We start from the raw sequence: 16,214 nt of genomic DNA on the forward strand, positions 1-16,214 counted from the left end.
CCATCTGGCATTATTCTTTGATGGAACATCTCAGTTCCCTGCTAGGGAAGTGAGCAATGCCACAACTAGGCCTCTTTGAAGTCCAGCAGCAGTTTCTTTTGACATTCAGTTTGCTATCTCCTTTCTCTTTCCTTTTTCTCCTTCCTCAAAAGCTCTGTTCTCTGACACAACTTTTAAGATCTTCAAGCATTGAGTCTAAAAATACTCATAATCTGGTGATGAGGCTTACTGTCAAAGAGGCTGTTTTTTCCCATTCAAAGAAAACAATTGTTTTCCACTGCAGTTGTTTCATGAAGTTTGTCAGTGTTTTTATTTATTCTCTATGCTCTTTAACAACCATATGCTAACTGTAGAACTTATTTCTAGATTTGGGCTGAACTGTCTTCAGTGTTCAGATGACATGTAGCAATATTTTTCATTTTTATCTTAAACTTAATTTAAAGTTTGAGGAGGGTAATAATTTGAATGAGAGCCAATCAATTGAAGCTCAATCCTGAAAAGAAAGAGATGGTGTCCACTGAGTAATTCTTAACCTGTTATTGAATATGTTTGGGAATGTTCTTGAATTCATCACTGTGACTGATTGCACATCTGGCCTAGTGGGTAGTATCACATTACATCAACTCAGGCAGATATACCACCTGAGATCCTGTTTGTACAGAGTTACTTTTGAACCATTCTGGGTTAAAATTCAGCTACAAATCTCTACCCTTAGCTATTAGGCTCAGATTAGGCAAAGGTCTGTCAGACACTGAAGCTATATTGAAGTTGTATGTGCTCTATTACATGAGGATGCAATTCCTTCCTGAATTGACAATAGTTAAATCCCATATTTCAAACAATTCCCCCCCCCCAGTTTGAAAGCATAAAAACTGAACAATTGTTGATTGTTGGCATAATTGTCACCTCTGCCCTAGAAGCCTTGGTTTCCAGTTTGTTTCTCATGTAAATCTGATTTCAATTATCTACTATAGTAACCAATTCAATTGCATTTCTACAATGGATTGGGCATATTTCTGAATGGCTATTTTGCCTGACTGATGTGTTCATGTAATTTTTTATTAGTGCCTTTCCTATGGAAGTTCCCCTTCCGTTGTCTTAACAGTTGCAGGCAAATATATTTTTCATCTCCAGTGCATTTCATATTATGTAATATTTAGGTCATTATTGCATCATCTGAAGATTAATGTTTTTTCTCTTCTTTTGATGTACAGGCTGTGTATATGTATTTTAATAGAATAGAATAGAATAGAATAGAATAGAATAGAATAGAATAGAATAGAATAGAATAGAATAGAATAGAATAGAATAGAATAGAATAGAATAGAATAGAATAGAATAGTATTCTTTATTGGCCAAGTGTGATTGGACACAAAAGGAATTTGTCTTGGTGCATATGCTTTCAGTGTACATAAAAGAAAAGTTACTTATGAAGATACTTCCATAAATTCTTGAAGGTTTAAAGTGCGTACTATCCCAATATACTTTCAGTAGCATTGTAACAAAATTAAAAGAAAATTAAATGTAAAATATAAATTTATCCAGTTACAGAATATCAATTGTTACAGTTAGTTCACTAATACATTAATAATCAATGTATTGGTGTAAAATTCTTAACGTTTTCTGTAATACAGAAGGAATTAGATACAGAATTAATTGGCAAATGGGTTCTAAACAAGTTAGTCAATATATTGATTGAGAAATACTGCTTTGCAATAAATCCATATATAAATAGAGACATTTAACATCATAGAAGTAAAATAAATGTGAATTGAAAAATACTAACTCTCTCATGCATGTTTTTGCCTCCATTACTAAAAAAAGCAAGCCAACCCCTATGTCATGGGAATAGCATCCATGAAAGTCAAGAGTTAGTATTGAGGATGTATATATAAAAATGCAATTTTCTTGTCATATCTTTCCATAACAAGGTGCCTTTAGAGCTCAACATAGCACTGGATTAGACTATTTACAGGACCAACTCTCTCTGAGATTATTTGCCTAGCCCATCAGATCCAAACACAGTCTAGTTCCCTTCCCTGAAATGCTGCCATCCAATGGGATCTAAGAACCATGCCTTTTCTATGGCTGCCCCTTCCTTGTGGAACACCCTTCCCCTGATATTCTAGCTTTTTAGCCTTCTGGAAGGCCATCAAAACCCAGATGTTAGCCAGGCTCTGGGGTAGAGTGATGTAAGACTGTGGATTACTGTTGAGCACCTGGTTTTTAATTTTTGTTTTTTGGGGTATTACAGTATTTATGTTATATAGTATTATTTGAATCATCCAAAGTTATTCTCTATGATAGGAAGCCATAAAAAAAAACTTTTAAATGAATAATATATATCTGTTGTGAATTGTTACTTGTAGCATAGTGTGTCTTAAAGGATTAGGCGGTTATGGAAAATCACAAAACAATTATTATTGTTTAACATTTCCTTTATTTGCTGATCTTAGTCTTTCATAGCAAATTATTCATGCATCAGCTGTGCATGCTGATAAATGAAATATCCATCTAACTAATTAAGAGACATTTTAACTCTTTATTTTGTTTTGATTGTCCAGGTAATTAAAAATAATATGATGTAAGATGAATAGGGAGGTCTTAAAATTTTCAAAGTCAGTCATCTTTTTCAAGATGTAACGTCTGAGACCTTACAAATCTTTATAATATTCTACTAACCTTTCTGTAGAAGTCAAGAGAGAAAACTCTCATATTAACATTCCTTATTCAACTTTCATTGTCCTTATTTGGAGCTATCCTAAAAATGCTTAATAACTATTAGTCATTGTTATTATCCATATAACCTTTGGATGTAGAATAAGGCTTTGATTAAACCCAAGTAAAAAAGTTAAAAGGCAGAGGAAACTAAGAAGGAAAGAAAGCAAAAAACAGATGGATGGTTGAATACCTAAATTATAAGTTATTGAAAAGCTGAAGAATAAGAAACACAAAAGCTAAAATAATAAAAATTAGGAACAGGGAAGGTGTTATTAGGAACAGGGAAGGTTAATTTATAATATTGTCTCTGGAAACTAGTACATGTGTTTATTTATTCATTATTTAACTTAACTTAAGCTCTTGACCAACTCTGTGTGCCTTACCATCCAACTGTACCTACACAGGATTAAAATAATAAAAATGCAATATAAATAAATAAGTCACCTTAACATTAATAATTTAATAATGAAATATTGTGTGCCAAGGAACCATAAACATATATGTAATCAGTATGCTTACACAGAAGGAATTTGTCTCTACTTATCATTTGATCAAAAAGAAAAGAAGTTTTTAGAAATTTTTCAAATCTCAGAAAAGTTGTGCCAAGTTGAATTTCTAGGAGTTGGGTTATCCAGAAAAAGAGGTTAACAGTCAATAAGGTCTACTTCAGTGGTGAAATCTAAAATTTGTTACTACCGGTTCTGTGGGCGTGGCTTGGGGGGGGTAATGTGACTGGGTGGGCATGGCCAATTTTTTAAAAACTTTTAAAACCATTTTTTCTACAACCTCTTCAGCGAAGAAGTTGTAAAAAAATCTTTCAAAAGGTTCTGATGATCCCAGCTGAGTTGCCTGATCGGCAGAGGCTTTTTTTCTTTTAAATGCCTCTAATGATCAGGCAACTCAGCTTGGATAGTCAGAGGCATTTAAAAAAAAGCTTTGATGATTGCGCAGCTCAGTTTGGATCGTCAGAGCCTTTTGAAAGCATTTTTTCTACAACCTCTGAAGAGGTTGTAGTAAAAATGCTTTTAAAAGCCTTTGAGGATCCCAGCTGACCTGTGCGATCATCAGAAGCTTTTTTTTTTTTTTTTTACTTTTAAAAGCATTTTTTTGGCCAAAGAGGTTGTAGAAAAAATGTTTTTAAAAGTAAAAAAAAAAAAGCCTCTGATGATTGTGCGACTCAGCTGGGTATGGGGGGAGAGCAGGGATTTTTGGTACCAGTTCTCCGAACCACCTGCCTCCATCGCTCCCAGATTGGGTGATCCAGTCCGAACCGGGAGCATTTCACCCCTGGTCTACTTCCATAAATATATTAAGAAGGGGTGTGGAAACCCCACAAAGTCTATGCTTCATGAACTAATTGGGTGGGCAGAAACTATTGGAAGCAAATAGTTCTGTAGAATCTACAATGTAGCTATCCAAAGAGCTGTAAAGGGCTTTAAAAATGACAGTGACACCTTGAATGGCACTCACAAGCTGAGAGAGCAGCTCTTGAAGTAATTGTGTTACATGGATAAACTAGGACAATATCCATAACTACTCAAGTTGCTGCATTCTGGACCAGCTGTAACTTCCCAGTGGTATTCAAGGGCAGATCTATGTATAGCTCATTGCAAGTCCAAATAGGAGGCGACCAAGTATGTGTTTGGCAAAACAAATAACGCTGTCATTTGTAGGGTCATCCTACTGCTGCCTATCCAGTTTCGCCTCATTTCATATGCATAATCATGTACAATATTATTTAATTGTACTGATTTTTATTTCTCATTTTCATGATTTATTGTGTCAAAATCATGAAAATCTATATTGTGAAGTGGGTAAAGTATTTAAATATTCTGCTTCAGTAAGTGAAAGATCTAAACTGGCCACTATTGACATGACTAGACCATTTCTGTGAACATTAATATGACGGTCAAAGCCAGGACATTATAATATCCAACCTCCATATCCTTGGATAGCAATGAAGATGACAGGGAAAGATAGGTTAGGCTTATTATCAAATCACTTTTGACTTTTCTTGATTGCAATCTCAGAACACAATTCTGTACAATTCTGTCCAGTTAAATTGTCCATAAATTAAAAGGCTTTAAATGTATTACTCTGTATTGGATATATGATCTATGATTTAATTTTATTATTAATTTTTTAGATCTATGTTTTTAATTTTGCATAGCTAAATTCTTAATTTTAATTGACTTTGATAATTTGTTCATAAAGTGTTTCTTTCAATAAAAATTTTATTTTCAACAAAGGGTAGATTATTTTGAGATTGAAAACACAAATAATTGTCAGTAGAGAAGCAAATCTATCACTTTTAATTATAATTTCTAGACGAATTTCTCTGGCTACTCCTCGTCAACTTTATAAATCTTCCAATATGACTCAGCGGTGGCAGAGAAGGGAGATTTCAAATTTTGAATACCTGATGTTTCTCAATACTATAGCTGGTGAGTCTTCTGTTTCTTTATTCTTTATGATATGATTCAATTTGTCAACATTTTTAGTACTATGAATGGATGGAGTACAATATTCCTCTGTGATGTAAATGCAGCTTTATGATTAGTTCTGAAAAACTATATAATATTTTATATTGGGGGAAAAAGAATTTGTCGCTCTTCATATTTGATTTTTGTGCTGGTATTTTTTTCTTTCTTTCTATTTACTATATTGACAGCATGGTCTGAAGCTTTGTTAGAGTAAGCAAACCATTGTTAATGTAAGACTAAAAGTAATTATGGAAAAATATATTTTGCTGTGTTGCAGTTCTTAGCAGTAATAGCAAGATAGTAAAATAATAGTATTCTGCTTAGTTCAGATGGTACTTCAATGGTGTTATCATTAAATTACATATCTTAAGTACTATGGACTATGTGTAATCAGAATTAGCCTAAAATTAAAACCGTAAATCAGTCATGATGAGAAGGCAAGGGGAAAGAAAGGGAGGGAGGAAGGAACCCCTCCTCATCCTTCCCAATTCATATCACCCCCAACCCAAGTGCCATCCCTGATCTGCATGGCACCCCTTGTTCATACATAGCCACCTTACCCAACCAATGCCACCCCTCCATGTACACTTCTGGCCTACAGGGCACTTCTCACATACCCCTGTGATCCCAGCCTTCTTGACCTGTTTCCCCCCATGGTCTCTACCCAAACCCCTGTGTCACACTCACCTGCGACAAAGCAACAGGACTTCCAAAACAACATGTACCCAAATTTCATAAATGTTTATATTGAAGAGTAGTAAGTTAGGGAAAATCTTCTTTAAGTTTGCTGAATAGAAATTATTGATGAATAATTTTTCATTGCAAAATAACTTCTAATAGATGGAAAATATAGAGTAGAAATAATGATGTATAGATTATATAAAATATTAATTAGGAAACTATTTTATATTTCTGTCTTGTTTAATTATGAGTTCTTCCATTGTGGTCCTGTTTCTCATATCACTTTTTCATTTTTGGAATAAATAGAATTTGTTGCTGAAATGTCATATTCAAAATTTCTGAAACTATTTTAAAATATTTTTTACTGCCCTGCTTTTGAAAATATTCCTCATATGTTATTTTATCTGTGCTTTTTAATAAGACACATATCAAAAAGTTTCAATGTTCTATTAAATAATAATATTATAATTATTAATCTAAGATGGTTTGCTAATGTAAAATTCTCTTCATTTGCATAACTAGATCTGAAACTTAGAGCTTTTACACTGCTGAATCTCATTTTGACAAACAATTGCATTTTCATTTCATTCGGCTTCTAAGGTTTTTGCTTCTTTCCTATCCTTCTTGTCACTGAACATATTTCATCATGTTTACAACTCTGTGTGTTTTTTTCCAAAGGTAAACATAGCACTCTGTTACTTATCAATCATGCTAAGTTTTATACTCTCTCTGCCTGGTTTTTGTCTTTATTTTGTAGACTTAAGACTTCCTGACTGGATTATATTATACTACGTTTAGTTCCCAGAGATCCTTTGATTTATGTAGTGCAGAGAGAAAGATTACTATTTTATTTTTCTCACTGAATAGTAAAATATATAGAACAGAAACTCTGCTTTTCAAACAATAAGCATTCACAACTTATTATTTTTCTGAACTTAGAAACTATATAGAAGAGCATAATATTTGAAGTAAATTGTCCACTGGTCATTGGAATATTTGAATCTATTTGTAATAAGCAGACTTATTGCATTACATACCAAAATGCATTTAATGTTAAGTTTAAAATCAATATACCTGCCGGTACTATATTTTAAATGAAAATACTGAAGACAGAAAAGCAATCTAAATACTTCATCAGAAATTGTCCTTAGAAAAGATGAACATTTTTGCTTAGGTAGAGCATATAAGATGAAAAAGCTTTAATAAATAAAAGAGACTTATTGTATAAAAAGGATGAGGAATATTCCACTCTTATTTAGTATGGAAAGTATCTTTACATTTGAAAACTGACATGTTCAGGTAATGAATTCAGACTCATTTCTCCCCCTTGTTCCCGCCACCCTTCCTTTTTAGCATTTTCTACATTTTTACTCTGTAATGTACAAGCCCTCACCGGTTAATTATGTATATATTTAGGTACTGCATGTGTTGGGCTTATTATTGTCATCTAATTAGATGTAACTTGAACTGCTTGCTTCTAGAAAAACCATTAAAAATTCTTTCCTAATGACCTAGAGATGACAAAATGTCTGTAAAGTGTGAAGAAGCAGACAAGCACAGGAACATCGCTTTTAAAGAGTGTTAATCCAGATGCTGCAATCATCTAATTAAACAATATTTTGCTGTCATTAACATTTTCACCAAGGAATTGCAGTTATAATTTCTTTGTCAGCTGTCTCTATATCACTTTACTTCAAAACTAAAGTGCCATATAAAAACATTAAATTGGATGGTTTAATTAAAGTTACTTTAATGAAGAAACATTTCTGAAATTTCATTTTTTTCTGTGTCTTAGGTTTTTATTGTTCAAGTCATTTAGTGTCATAGGCTTGCAATATTTAATATTCAGGCCTTAATCTTAATCTTTGTAAATTTAACTGAAAATTTTTCCTTCTTCAGTATAAGTAAATTATATGTTCAATATTGTAAAAGTGTGTATTTCTGTAGTTCAATATGTAGCAGAGAAAGTAGCAGAAACCTTTGTGCTTAAGTTATCAGGGACAATGTAACAAATAAAATAGGCCTTTTTGGCCTCCTAACTACCATTGTGCTGCTAACTATAAGTGGAAATGTAAGATTTCTCCTGGGGATAAATAGGTTCCTTTTATATGCAGAGGAATAAATATTCAAGCAGGCGCACAGAGGAATGTGAGAAGTAACCTTTGCAGATTACACTGTTCCTTCCAGTGGCATTCACCGTTGGAAGTTAAATCAGCATGCATTGGGTCAAGCCTCCTAGAATAGCTACATAATCATTTGCTTTGAACATTAATTAAAGTTATGAGATGTTCTTAAGTTACAAAAAGATTGTGTATAGTGATGTCTTTTTAACAAACTGGGTACTTCAGAGATAAAAAGTGTAATCTATCTGTTTTGGAAAAAACAGTATTATCCACTAATCAAAGGATGCGGAAATATATGCTACTATGGCAGAGATTTTGTGCTGTTTTACAATAATATTTTGTACTGATTTTATTTGTAAATATATTTATATGTATTTATTAGTAGATGAGTGACTATTATACAATATAAGATAAATTTTTGCTTGTCTTAGTTTATATTTTTTTTATTTATGGGGTTGTATCTTTTCTAATTTTTTAAAAAGTTCTTTTTTAAATGTAAAGATTGTTTTGTTAATTGGGTAGATATATCATTTTGTAAATAACATTTAAAAAATATTTAGGCATCATATATTGAAGTGCAAAAAGTATAAGTGGGGAAGAGTACAGTTAATGAACCTGTCAGGATAGAATTAATTCATCCTGAGTAAAGGCACATGCCTAGAATTCACATTTCAGCTTTTTGTGTATGATCAAGTATAATACGTTCAATGCATATTAAATGAAAATAGAATCATAGGTAGATGTCACCATGATTTATATGCTTATTCTGCACATAGGTTATGCACATACAAACTCTTTCATTATTAGTTAAGCTTATATACCTGTCTAATCCAATATACTATTTGTTTAGGATTTTTATAGCAGAACTCACAAATAATAGATGTTTGGGATTGAATCTGCTACTTTTGGGACAAGGGAGAAAGATTTGAATACCATCATATATTATGTTGTTGGTAGTTTGCTTGAACTTATAGTTTGATATGCTGTAGTTGTTTAGTTCTATCAGATGAAATATAATATGTTTGATAATGACATAAGGACAATTTTGATTGCTATTTTGATAAAGTTGTTAATTTAAACAAACATCCATAATTTGATATTATTTTATCAGGGCGTACCTATAATGATCTCAATCAGTATCCTGTGTTTCCCTGGGTATTAACAAATTATGAATCTGAGGAGTTGGATCTAACCTTGCCAGGAAACTTCAGAGATCTTTCAAAGGTATGTTTCAGTTGTGTATTTATTGAAATTATGAAGTTTATTTCATTTTGTGAAAGAAAAGAAGCATCCTAGCTTTTGGGAAAGCAATTTAAATTATCACAAGATAACCTGTGATCCATTGAGTCATTGTTTCAGAGATATTTCCTAACCTACAAAGAGAAACAAAATGACCAAAGGCAAATAAAGTGAGCAAGAGCAACTTGCAACTTCTTGCCAGCTTAACCAACTTATGGTGGGACTGGACTATCCAACTCGAGTCCTAGGTGTGACTATCTGCTTTCCAACAACCGAAACCAGGGCCAGAAACTTTGCCAAATTTCATTCCCACAACAGTCATGGGCTCTGGATTTGGGATGTATTCTATAAGTCAGCGGTCCCCAACCTTAGTGGCTTGATAGCCCAGCAGGGGAGAAAGGGGAACTGGGCAGTGTGAGCAGCGGGATGGTGGGCATGCACAGTGCAACTTGCACAAGCAGTGGGACAGCATGTGCACATGGCGCACCACTTGACTTGTGCAAGTCGAGCTATGTGCGCATCTGCACATATGCTGGCCCACCACATGCGCAAGTTGAGCTGCACACACACACTTGTGTACCAGCCTGCCGCTCACACTGCCCAGTTGCAAATAAGCTATGACCTGGTAGTGAATTGTGGCCTGGGGATTGAGGGCCCCTGCTATAAATTATCCCATTTGAGGTTCAAAAATTGTTGTTCTATGACACACTGTTTTGTCCAGTTAATGGTTACAGACATAAATGTTTTAGTAGTGTACAGATAGCATAAGATAGGATCTTTACTATAATGCTACAAATTTTAGCAAAGATACTCAATGTAAAGCAATAGAGAGAGAGATTTTCTGATTTTTGGAGAAATTATCACTTTATATTGAATAGTTTAAATTTAGTTCTATTTATTTTGTAGAGGAAAAAGGAAATCATATTTTATCTTGTTCTTGTTATTATAATTATTATTATTATTGTGTGCCACTAACACTATTCTAGCTCAATGAGACTCATCAGACAACATTACATATTGCAATACAATAAATAATGCTTCCGTGGTACAACATTCATGACATACCAAAATAGTAACAAATTCTAAAGAGCAATAATACATAATAATAATAATGTAATGGCACATTTAAAAGAATGTGCATATCTAATAATTACTTTTAAACTTGAATCTCAAACAGGTTTTCTTGGGCAGCAGATAGTTATTGTTGTTGTTCAGTTGCTAAATTGTCTCTGACTTTGCGACCCAATGGACAGTAGATATGTAGTTCAATAAAGTGTGTAATTAAAATAATATAATATATTATTCACATAAAGATCATGTTCTCATGTGAACAAAAATATTCCATTCATTTCTTTGAAGAGAAATAAGACATTCCGAATGCTTACAGCCATATTGAGATAGACTGATATTTCAATATGAGATATGCTATATTGAGATTGAAAACTGTGATTGAATGGCACACAAAAATAAAACATTTTCTAATTACACATTCATCTCAAGATTTTAAAACTGATGTTGATGTCTTCAAATCATATGGTTAAAAATGGTTGTATCTTTATCTTTATCTTTATTTGATTTATATACCGCCCTACTCCCAAAGGACTCAGGGCGGTGAACAGCCAAATGATAAAATACATAAATACAAAATTTAAAAACAGAATAAAACCGAATTAAACAATTTGGTCCAGACAGATTTAAAATACCCCAATCATTTAAAAACAGATTAAATGCCTAGGATATTTATTTAAAATACTTTCCAAATCTGGGAAATTGACAAGAAAAAGAGAAGTATAAAACAGAAAATTAACGTTTATTGCTACATTGTTTTATTTTCTATTTTACTTTATTAAGAAAATATATAAATATATATTTATATATTTATAAATATATATATAATATATTTATAAATATATATATTTATATATTTAAAATATATAAATCTGTCCTACAAGTAGCTCATTAGTCCTGTCTTCTGACAGAAACTTCTGACTGGCAACTGCTTAATTAATGTTTTACTTTACTTTAGATATAGCTATATATAAAGCAACTACAAAATCCTTCATAAAATATACACTTAGTTTTTTTGGTATATAAAACCACAAATTATCCTATCAAAACTGAGGGCCCAATACTTGCTCCTAGCTGGTTCTCTCAGATAAAGTCATCATAATTGGATGGGTCTCTACTATCTTCCTTTGCATTTATAGCACTATTTTCTGACCCACAAGATTTCTGACTTCTTTTTATTGAATATGACTTGAAGCATTAATCACTTTTATGTGATTAAAAAAAGAAAAAAACTAGTGCCCACAGAGGAGTCACCAAATAACTATATTTAATTCAAAATGCTGCTGAGGAATACGTTTTGTATTCATAGAAGGGATTTTTGGATTAGATGTTACTTTATATTAACAATTCAGCTAGTCTTATACATTTATGAATAAGATATAAGTAAAATGTACTTCACTTCTCAGCCACCTGTTTGATCCTTAAGTGAAATATAATTAAAAATCTGAGAAGTAATAGTAATTACAGGGAACTGTTTATAGCAGAACTGTCTGTTCCCCAAGGCAAGTTGTTACTATCTACATCTTTTTTTCTTCTATGGAAAGGGATGCATAACGTTTGACTGCTTGGTAATATTGTCAACCCATTTATGGTTTTTTTCCCTAATATATTGTACTGTAATTCTGTGGCCATATTAGAATGGTATAATACACTTCACGAATGAAGGCAAATATAGGTGTCCCAGGATAATGTTGCAAGATCCAATCTGGTCCCAGTGACTGAGCCAGATTGGGTCTTGCAATACACTTCAAACTTTTGCTATATAAAATAAATCAATTCAAAAAGTAAAACGTTAAGTTCAGTTCAGTTTAGCAAATCATGTTTGTTATATTATATTTAGAGTAGAGTTTGGAATATAAGATCAACTTCTAAGAAAATTTTAAACATCTATTCTTTGTTATCATCAATTTACTTTTACAAACTGGAAAAACCACGGTATTAAATAATGTATTTTAAAAGTATTCTCTTTCCTACTTTCTATTCTATTGCAATGTTATCAACAAAAATCATAACACATTTAAATTAAGCAATGTAATGGATGCATTTACTGTATATATTTAGCAGTAATTTCATTTTTGTATATTGAAGAATACATTGAATATTGTATTAGAAATAATATAGTGCAAAAATTATGAAGAATCCACTCTAATATTTCTCATTAGAATTTCTTCACGGTGAGTTCATGGATATATGGATGAATGGGTAAATAAATATAGCACTGTACACATATATGTGTATACATATATACAATAGCAGTGTAATAGCAATAAAAAATGTCTAACAAAGGCTAAGAGATTAGTCTCTGTTATCATCAGTACTAAAGTACTAAATTAATTAAGTGGTCTCTTTGCTTGTATTGCTTACTTTACAGTATCTCAAGTCCAGAAAGCCCACTTTTCTGCTTCACAATGTTTTGAATCTTCTTATTTTCAAAATTAATTTCCAAGGTAACAAAAGGTATAGTTATTCAAAAAGTACATGGAGTATAGCATTTTACAGAATGTTTTAATTACATTTAAGTGTTTTAAATATCCAGTTTTATTTAATAGTTAAGGCATTAGCTAAAACCAAGAGATTTATGAGTTCTAGTGCCACCTTGGACACAAAGCCAGATGGGTGACTTTGGGCAAGTCACTTTTCTTACTCTCAGCCCTAGGAAGGAGGCAATGACAAGCCACTTCTGAAAAACCAAGAAAACTGCCAAGAAGACTACAGAATTGTTCAGACAGAATGTGGGAAGTAGACATGATTGAATGGAAAGGAGGGGGGGAATGTTGTAGGAACTTACTTTAAATGAATTATTTATTGTTCAAAATCAATAAATAATTCTAAACAAATATTAACAAATAATCACATTGTCAATTGGAAACATGGTCAGATTAAAATATAGGCTGGTCTCTCATTCAAATAGGTTATATACATTCATCTTTGCCCATACATAAATATTCTATTTCTGCTCTTTTGCCCTTAAATAAGGCATTTCCTTTCTCTTTTTCTAGGAAGTGACCTACAAAGTTACTTTTAAAGTACATAATTAGTTCTGTAATTATTCAAAATAGCCCCAGGAACAATTCTTGGAAAACTGGTTTTAGAAATCAGGATAATTTTGTGTGTCATTGTAAAGATACAGCTTTAAAGGTTGGTTTCTGCTTTTGTTAGTTGCTGATTTGAACAGGAAATGTTACAAATAAGCAACTCTTCCATTTTTTTTAAAAAAAAACAGCATTTGTCTTCATATTTCATTATATATATTTAATTGTACGTTTGAAAAATAAGGCAAAGTATTTGTCAAGGTGTTTTATCAGTTAGACATTTGAGACGTCAAGTTATATTCAAGACATACAAAAGGTCAGAGGTTACATTTATTGTTTGACAAGTTGAAAAGCTAATGAAAGAGACTGTCATAGATCCATAGATTATCTCGGCATGAACAAGCCATCGGGAGATCTGCTTATTTTCAACTTGATTGGATCTTCCTGTAAGAATACCACTAAGTTTTCAAATAAGAAATATTTTTACAATTTTTATTTTCGTTTAGTTTTCCCCTAAGAAAAATAGTTTAAAATGTTTTTATATAGAATTATATAGTGCATTATATGGTGTTATTAGTACATGACTTTAGCATCCTGTATCTCCTCTGCTCATTAAAGTATAAATAGGCCTTTCCCTCATTATTTCCAATCATGCAAAATACTATAGGTTGTAGTTCCATCACTAATGACAAATTCTTCTAATATTAACCAATAAGAAAAACATCAAACACCTCGATCTGCCAAAAATATTTATTATTATTATTATTATTATTATTATTATTATTATTATTATTATTATTATTATTATTCACAAAATTATTTACAAGCAGATAATAAGCATAACGAGTTACTTATGTTATGCTTTAATTTACAGAGAAGGAAGTAATATATTGAGGTTTTCAAATTAATAAATAAATGAAAGTGATTTTTTTTTCAAGCAAGAAATTCTTTATACAACCAAATGTTTTGGTTAAGTAACTGTCCAACTACAGTAATGCTTTTCCATGTATAACTTTTTATTTAATTGGATACTGAACAAAATTTCCCATATAAAATTCAATTTTTACTTAATCAGTTACAGTAATTATGTTAACTTTCTAACTTTAAAGTTATTAGAATTGTCCTGCTACCATATCTGTTTCTAATTGTGTTGAAAGAAGCAGTAATCAGTTAGGTCCTAGGAACATTTAAATCATTAAATAAATATTTGACAGTCTATATGAGAGAACTACATATTTATCAAAGAAAGACTATCAGATTCTTGGGTCAAATAATATATGATGTATATAATATGAAATAATATAATACATGAAAAGAATTATTTATATACCATGCTTGTGAACATACAGAAAAAAGCTAGTACAATTTGAATTAAAACTGTTATAGTTGAATCCCTCTATAGATCTGCAAATTTGTATATATGTTAATAAAGCAAATTTCCAAGATAAGATTTATTTCAGAAAATGTTAGTAAGTGAAATGTCAAGTAATAAGTAATATTTTTCTTCAGATGCCCTGTCCACTGGGTGTTTTCCAGGAAAAAAGTTAACCATCATTTCACAATAATGTTTAAGAATAATGCCTTGCATTCATGTAAATTGACACTATACTGCATAGAACATCAAATTAGAGCTTTTTCCAAACTTGAATAAATAGTTAACTACCACAGTTTCCATCTACATTATCTAGCAATGGCACTCTTGGAGTTCTTCAAGACAATGCAATTTTGCAAAGAACTCACCAGCACCACATGAGGACAATAGCAGACTTCTATATATGTTCTCAACACCTAATATTAGAAGGCATACTGAGTTTCGGGAGCAGACTAAATATTACTATAGGCAATCTCAAAGATGCCTCCAGATGAAAAGATAGAACAGAATGAGATCTACAGGAAGAATACAGTATGTTCACAGGCATAGACAAGAGAGACAAGATATACAATCTGAATATCCTAGCATCTTTTTTTTTTTTTTAATTTGATTTATATGCTGCCCTTCTCCGGAAACTCAGGGCGGCTTACAGTGCGTTAAGCAATAGCCTTCATACTTTTGTATATTTATACAAAGTCAGCTTATTGCCCCCACAAACTGGGTCCTCATTTAACCTACCTTAGAAAGGATGGAAGGCTGAGTCAACCTTGAGCCTTGGAGAGATTCGAACCAGCAGTAAATTGCAGGCAGCTGTGTTAATAACAGGGTGCTTTAAACCACTGTAGTACCAAGGCTCTTCATGTAAATTACACAGCTTACTTGTATCAAGTGTTTTGGTGTTCCATTTGACATTATGAGTTGTTCAGATGCCACTAGTTCTTGTGGATTTTAATTGGCATTTAAGGATTTGATGAGCTTGGTCAATGATTCTAATCAAAATGAACAATACACTATGTCCCACGATGGGTTAGTTCTAGGAATCCTGTGTCAGCAGGGTTAACTTCTAATTTTTATATTGAACTGGAACAATTTCTGATGCCGTAAACTGTAGCACATTATAAAAATACAAATGTTTAGTTAAAATAAATACCAGTACCTAGCCCTGTGATGGCGAACCTATGATGTGCCACAGGTGGCATGTGTAGCCATATCAGTGGGCACGCGAGCTCAGCTCCGGTGTGCATGTGCATGCCAGCCAGCTGATTTTTGGGCCTTCTGGGTCCACCAGAAGTAGGGAATCAGGCTGTTTCCTGCCTCTGGAGGGTCTCGGGGTGTGGTGAGGAAGGCCTGTTTTTTGCTGTCCCTGGCCTCCAGAGAGTCTCTAGGAGTCTGGGGAGGGTGAAAACGGCCTTCCCTACCCCCCCCAGAGATCCTCCGGAGGCCAAAAATGGCCCGTTTACCAACTTCCGATCCCAGAACTTCTGGGGGGGTGGGA

At 32.6% G+C, this 16,214-nt stretch overlaps 1 protein-coding gene across 5 annotated transcripts in view; it reads left to right on the forward strand.

Annotated features, from left to right (window-relative positions):
* Positions 1-16,214, forward strand: part of NBEA (neurobeachin) — a 365,883-nt gene that overhangs the window by 282,770 nt on the left and 66,899 nt on the right. For all 5 annotated transcript variants that reach the window (XM_087894770.1, XM_087894771.1, XM_087894772.1 and 2 more), the window contains 2 exons: positions 5,050-5,165; positions 9,120-9,232. In XM_087894770.1, the coding sequence (XP_087750896.1) occupies positions 5,050-5,165; positions 9,120-9,232 (229 nt within the window). The remainder of the gene's footprint in view (positions 1-5,049; positions 5,166-9,119; positions 9,233-16,214) is intronic.

The sequence above is a fragment of the Pantherophis guttatus genome, chromosome 5 (genome assembly GCF_059756535.1).
Source record: "Pantherophis guttatus breed Tessera chromosome 5, ASM5975653v1, whole genome shotgun sequence".
In the NCBI taxonomy this organism is placed as follows: domain Eukaryota; kingdom Metazoa; phylum Chordata; class Lepidosauria; order Squamata; family Colubridae; genus Pantherophis; species Pantherophis guttatus.